Here is a 6966-nt window from a genome sequence, read left to right as displayed (position 1 = left end):
TTTTTACGCGTGCCAGTCACCTGCCGTCCGCTCCGGTCCTTTCCCCGCTTTTTCTGAAGCTCGTCTTAAAAAAAAAAAAAAAAAAGCTCGCCTTTCTCTCTCTAATTCTTTTGACTTTGCGCGGTCTGGATCCCAAGTGAGATTCAGATTGGGTACGTATTGAACCCCCTATTGTCTTTCAAGAGCTGCACTACGCTAATTAAATTTTATATCCAACCATATAAAAACCCACCTTTTCTCCACGCTCCCAATTCAGCTTGCGGGCAGACTCGTCTATTTTTCTTGGTCTGAAAAAATCCAGTGTTCATTGAGTCAGATCAGTTGAAAAACATTTGCAAATCTCTATTATTCCAGGATTGTTGTCCCCTTTCTTTTGTGATAAAAGCAGGACGAAACAGCTTGCCGCTTTGTGCACACTGAAGCGCTCTGGGAAGCAGGATAAGGCCATGAATGCTAAGTGCATTACGCACAAGGAGAACGTCTCTTTATCCCGCTATTATTAGGCTTACATTTATATCCACAATATCATTTGCATCTAATATTCAAATTAAATATTAATTCAAGTCTTTTTAGTGAGATGTAGTACTTCAGGGCGAGCCGTTCTCCGTTAGCATTAGGCTACTTCTTAAACAACTTTTTTCCTCACCTATGTTTAAGACTGAAATACATTTGTCATTTAATAGAATGTTAGCGCGTCACTAGGTACCTGAAACTATTATCAGTGTTTTATTTTCTCTAAAAAGTTGTTATCCAAGCTAATGAATCCAATCTAACCCTACATATCTGTTAGTGCATTATAATCAATTTCTGAGCATGCTCAGCCCCGTGACCAAGCTTTTTGAATAAATAGAATAAAAGAAGATAAGAGTCCGTTGAGTTGTGTAAACGTCATAAACCTCCCTGGATTATTTATTCTATAATAAATTTAGGCAGCATCGGAAAAGGCTCAGTCTACATATGAACAACTTGGGTAATCCCAAAACTTGTTCGTCTCTTTATGTGCGCTTTTACGCGTTTGTCGTGCCGACTGTTAATAAACGTTTATAACTTTGTTTATGAATGCTTGATATGCACTCAAAAGTGCATTATTGATGTAAGGTCCGATACCTCATTATTTTACGCCGTATTTTGAATTGATGTAGATTTATCAAGTAACCAAATATATTTGTTTATACTTCATATCCAATTTTTATTTTCAAGTATAAACTTGAAAATATTTACACATTGATTGAAACAAATAACAGTGTAATAAATATTTAATTACAGTAAATATACACCAATCTAAGTGTGTGCAAATCCTATTCAGTAAAGAGGGGTAAATACCTAATAAGGGGAGAAACAGGGAGGGGGGTTAAGGTCCCTCAAAAAGCAGCTGTTGAGTCCTAATCTGTTTTCATGCCCTGTCACTCACCTACTGGCTCCCTCTCTCTCCCTCTATCTCTCTCTGTCTTACTTTTCCTCTAGATCTCTCTCTCTCCCCTTCTCTGTCTCCCCGCTCTTTTCTTTCTTTATTTTTTTCTATCTCTCTTTCGTCCTCTCTTTCACCTCTCTTTATCTCCTTCACTCTGTTTTCATCTATCTCCCTCTCTTTCACTGTCTCTTTTTCTGCTTCTCTGTCTCTCTCTCTCTCTGTCCACCTCTCCCTTTCTGTCTCTCCTTCTGTCTCTGTCTCTCCCTCTCTCGCCCTAAGGTCCGCGTCAGCACTGCGCTCTTCTCTCCACTCTTGTGCTCAAGTCCTGTTTCACCCTCTCCTCTATCCCAGACTCCAACCTTGACCAGACTTTTATTCGGACTTTACCCTTGTAGTCCCACTAAAGGGAAAAAACACAAGTGCATGGGATGTCAAATCGCCCTCAAAGAACACCGTGAAAGATTGATTTTTGCGGCCGACATTACATCGGAGACAGTTGAATGGGAAAGCCTGCAAGCCAGGGGACGGAATAAAGATGTCCTCCCTGTTGGAAAAGGGGGGAAACTGCCCATTTAAGCTCAGTCCATCAACCTTGAAAAAGAGAAGGGAGAAAGACGTGGAGCTATTCAAAGAAAAGCCCATATTCCCCTCTAACAATACCTAAAGACTTTAAATTAATATCCATGAATATTAAATCACTTTGGCCTGAAAAAGAACGAAATAAAAGACTTGACCCAAGCGGCTTTACACATTATTGAGCTTACGAACGTCATTAAAATCTATTCAACTGGAATATATGCTTTTCATTTCGATATGTTGATATCACGTTTGGTTGTGTTGCCAATACGTTCTTTTTCCTATGCTAAAAACTGTATATTACTGTTAAATATTTAGGTTTTATTAAATGAAGAAAAAAAATATTATTTTCATTGTTTACAAGTGAATACATAAAAAAATATATAAAAGCACGAGCCACTGTTATATTTAGTTTTTATTAATTGGTACAATTTTGTTTAATTCTTGGCTTTTGTTTGTTTGTTCGTTTGTTTATTTGTTTGTTTGTTTGTTTGTTTGTTTTTCTTAATATTAGGAATTGTGGTACATATAGTATCGCGGTGAGATAAATAAGCTCGGCTGTCAGCTTGCTTAACTTCTGCAATTTTGAACGCTTCTGCCAAAATTTAAGTGGCATCATTTTTCTGTTAATCCATCCATCGTTCCAGCTTGTTTTCACGCAGAGACTCCGTGTTGTGTCTCAGGTTAGCGCTTTCCCTGCCAGGAGCGCCAGTGTGTGTGCCATTTTCACAAGTGTCACAGAGAGGCTGCTTATTTTGGTAAAATGTGCTTGTTGAATGTTGAGCGCGCGCGCACGCGCACGCACACACACACACTGCCCCCACCTGATGGCCACTCAATAAATAGAGTGCGTTTTCCCCCTGCGCAAGAACAAGTCTACAAACACAGAGCACACAAGGGTGGGTCATTAATAACTAATTACCGCAGGTCAGACCCTCACGCATATATAAAGCCCACCGGGAGCCTGCAGGAAGGAAACATTTTCAGCACTGCGCAGCACCAGGACAGATCGGGTTCAGACAGAGATCTGTTTTTTTAATAGATATATATTTTTTTGTTAAATAACATTGTCCATACAGTTGCGTAACCTATTTATTTCAGATAAGAAGATACATTTATTAAGATACATTTAAACTAAGGGTGTTAAATCATAGTAAGATTAGAAATCATGGGTTCCGTGTTGCCCGCTGAAGCCCTGGCCCTAAAGGCTGGATTTAAGCCACACACACTGGCTCTCTCAGACATCATCACCTCAGATATCCTGCACAGTTTCCTGTACGGCCGCTGGAGGAACGCGCTGGGAGAGCATCTGTTTGAGGAGAAGAGCAGCGCCGCGGGTCCAAGAACGGCCTTCACCGCCGAGGTGCTGGCGCAGTCCTTCTCAGGAGGTGAGAATTTTTTTTCTAAATAGTTGGAGCGCTTTTTCCCTATAAAATTAAACTTCCTAAAATGATTGTCCATCAATCCCCAAAACTTTTCTGTTGTTCTTATCCATTTTTATTAGTGACGCTGTTGATTATTTCGATTTGTCGGTGCGTTTTCCCCTTAAAACTGTTTTGGGAATCCAGAAACCAAAATGTCTCCTAAAAAAACAAAAATGTATGCTATTTTATTAAGTCCTAATTTATTAAAAGAGTTTCACGTGTACAAACTAAATTATTGAAACACTATACCATCTTATTTTATTTGTTGTATATTAATATTTGTACATATATCTCTGTATATATATATATTTGTTTTATATGTATATATATATTTATATATATATATATATATATATATTTGTTTTATATATATATATATATATATATATGTATATATATATTTGTTACATTATCAATCTAAAATGTATGTAATATGTATAAACATTATATATAGGCAAAAGGCAATTTGAAAAGAAGTATTACGGGCAAAGAAAAAGTCTCTCTGTACTATACTATATAGACTATAAAGTTCTCTGTTCCGACATTATTGCAGCGTGAAGCTCCGATTTTATTACTGTTCACATCTTGTCAACTGTCTAATCTCTTTTTTATTTGAAATCTGAAATCCACCAGGCATTTTCAAAGCCCTCCTTTTCAGTGCAAATTTATTACGTTACCGTAACGTTCTTTAATAGATAACGAGTATGAAATAAAGCATTTTTTTCAAAGCGTGCGGAGTTGTTCATTCACAATGGCATTGAAAGCATAACAAACCCCCTTTCAATGTTTTAAAGAGCCTGTCGTATTTCTCATTCATTTGGGACAGGGTTTTTATGCTATGGTGGGATGTTAGAGCCAACCGTGCAGAATGCTTTAGACACCTATTTTGCTGCAACATATTAATTGAAAGGCTTTTTTCAATAGAATAGTAAGTAGGTACAACCTGTGGATGAATGAATGCACGATTTCTGTGTGTATGTGTGTGAGTGTTGTATAGCTTCTTTTTTATATACATTTTTATGGATTTATCCTTTGTAAATTTTTATATACTTTTACTTTTCACGTATCGCATTTCTTTTTTAGGTATCACTGAAGGCTGTAAATTACTCTTAGCCAATATCTTTAATATGAGTTCTATATTAATTAGCGCCTTTGATCGAAAATAAACTGTTCCTGAAAATGTATGTCTAAAAACAACTATGATCTGTTTTTAGAGACAATTTTTTAAATGTTTATATAGTTTTATTTAAATATCTCTTTTAACTTTATATGAATATCATTGAGTTGTAAACTTTTTTCTGTATCTTTTCTGCAGAGGTGCAGAAGCTGTCAAGCCTTGTGTTACCCAGTGAGGTGATCATCGCACAGAGCTCAATTCCCGGTGAAGGTCTTGGCATCTTCTCCAAGACGTGGATCAAGGCAGGCACTGAGATGGGACCCTTCACTGGCAGGGTTATTGCACCTGAACATGTAGACCTCTTCAAAAACAACAACCTCATGTGGGAGGTAAGGGCAACAGGAGGCTGGAGGTTGACAGTAAACAGGGGTTAAGGGTTGTAAACTAAGTGTTAATTTGTCCGTGTTTGCTCTCAGGTTTTCAATGAGGACGGGACAGTGCGCTACTTCATTGACGCCAGTCAAGAGGATCATCGCAGCTGGATGACCTACATCAAATGCGCACGGAATGAACAAGAGCAGAACCTAGAAGTGGTGCAAATTGGAAGCAGCATATTCTACAAAGCAGTAGAGGTATATAAAAAAGAATACGAGTTAGAACAGGAATAAATATAAAGGACAATCTTATTTAAATTACATAGATATCTAACAGTTATACAATGAGTATACTGCTTCAACTATACAATAAATATAAGTATGGCTTTATTATAATTGTAGGTAATATTTTCATATCATTAAAAAATTATATCATATCATTCTATTTAGACAATCCCACCAGATCAGGAGCTGTTGGTGTGGTATGGAAATTCCCACAATACATTTTTGGGTATTCCTGGGGTTCCTGGCATAGACGAAGAGCATCAGAAAAAGCATAAAAACGGTAAGATATTCATTATTTCGTTATGCGTGTTCCCGTACGTAGAGTTAGCCTACATTTAGATGTCTTTTATAGACAGTGCATGAGCAATCATAATTAAAACTTTTTTTTTCATGAGGTTAGTTTCTCAGCTCTGTTTCTGAGGATGTGACAAAGTTCATAACATTCTTAGATAAATGTGATGCCATATATATATGACCGTTTCCTAATTATTATTAATTTATAGACTATATTTCGACTAACATGGTCCCTCCGTTCTCAGATGATTTTCACGTGTGCGACACCTCGTCCTCCGCAGCATCTCTGGTCACGGCGGGCCGCATGCGCTGCGTGATTTGTCACCGCGGCTTCAATTCACGCAGCAATCTGCGCTCACACATGCGCATCCACACACTCGACAAGCCCTTCGTCTGTCGCTTCTGCAACCGCCGGTTCAGTCAGTCATCCACGCTGCGCAACCACGTGCGCCTGCACACTGGCGAGCGCCCCTACAAGTGTCACGTGTGCCAGAGCGCCTATTCACAGCTGGCAGGTCTGCGTGCGCACCAGAAAAGCGCGAGGCATCGTCCACCCAGTTCCGGGTCCGTGGTGGGGCTCCAGACCCCCTCACCTCCTCCTCCTCCACCTCAGATGGCAGCGGTGCCTCACCCGGCCTCGCTGGTGCACCACATACCCACCATGGTGCTATGAGCTCTTAAATGTCCCTCTGCTTTAAACTTCATAGAGCACATGGCGCTGTTTGAAGCTGCGCATCATCTTAGCGGGTGCTGTGTTGTTCATCCTCTCGGTTGCGTGTTGGAGACTGTGTACTTGATGCACAGCGCGGAGGAGCTCAAGTAGTGACAGGACTGACATGAGCGACAGAGTGCGTTTTTGTACGTTTGTTGTGTTGAATTCCCAGAGGCAGAATGGCAGACTGTGCTGCATATACAGTAAGCCTTGAATCCATTGATTTCTGCCCTATAAGGGTCATCCTGAAGCAATCATTGTCAATGAGGTGGTCAAAGTGTGTAATCGATTAAACTTTGCATGCAAATTTAAAGTGATGATTTGATAAAAGGAGTGACAGCATGTAGCAAACCCCCCACCCCAATATTGAGGTGATCTAAAACAGCCACTTTTTTTAATTATCATTAATAAAATCCCCAAGAATGCACACTATCAGTTTTGCGATGTATATTACTGAATATGGGGACGGTTCAGAAATGAAAACGTTTTAAGCCTCACCCTTTTCCACCGACTGACTCGCATGCGATCACCAGTGAGTAAAGTTCAGGAGCACAAAATTGTAAATTATTTGTGTAAAGTAATTTGAATATAGTTTTAAAATCTACTTCTGCAATTTACTGAACAGTCACTTTATTTGTGTATGTATGTAAAACATAAATAATAATAATAATAACTGGCTATATTATATTGTAATTTGTTTGCTGAAATAAACTCTTTGAATATTCATATTGTATGCTAATAAATGATTCCTTAATCACTTTTAGTATATGCTT

The 6966-nt window shown here is 38.7% G+C and overlaps 1 protein-coding gene across 1 annotated transcript; it reads left to right on the top strand.

The window, feature by feature from the left end:
* The first annotated feature begins 3031 nt into the window (after window positions 1-3031).
* prdm12b (PR domain containing 12b) lies at window positions 3032-6850 on the top strand. Its single transcript, XM_053481443.1, has 5 exons — window positions 3032-3375; window positions 4727-4917; window positions 5005-5160; window positions 5353-5467; window positions 5727-6850. Exons 1-5 carry the CDS (start codon window positions 3156-3158, stop codon window positions 6152-6154), a joined length of 1110 nt encoding a protein of 369 aa, XP_053337418.1. The 5' UTR covers window positions 3032-3155; the 3' UTR covers window positions 6155-6850.
* The last annotated feature ends 116 nt before the right edge of the window (window positions 6851-6966 follow it).

Source organism: Clarias gariepinus, chromosome 21, assembly GCF_024256425.1.
Source record: "Clarias gariepinus isolate MV-2021 ecotype Netherlands chromosome 21, CGAR_prim_01v2, whole genome shotgun sequence".
NCBI classification, from domain to species: Eukaryota; Metazoa; Chordata; class Actinopteri; order Siluriformes; family Clariidae; genus Clarias; species Clarias gariepinus.
The sequence above is the reverse complement of the archived record's forward strand: the minus strand, read 5'-3'. Positions and strand labels throughout refer to the sequence as shown.

Excerpts from the sequence above, each read along its gene's own strand:
- prdm12b (XM_053481443.1), top strand. The coding sequence starts at position 3,156 with ATGGGTTCCGTGTTGCCCGCTGAAGCCCTGGCCCTAAAGGCTGGATTT. Across the intron at positions 3,376-4,726 it reads GGCGCAGTCCTTCTCAGGAG|AGGTGCAGAAGCTGTCAAGC; the intron begins GTGAGAATTTTT and ends TCTTTTCTGCAG. Across the intron at positions 5,161-5,352 it reads TATTCTACAAAGCAGTAGAG|ACAATCCCACCAGATCAGGA; the intron begins GTATATAAAAAA and ends CATTCTATTTAG.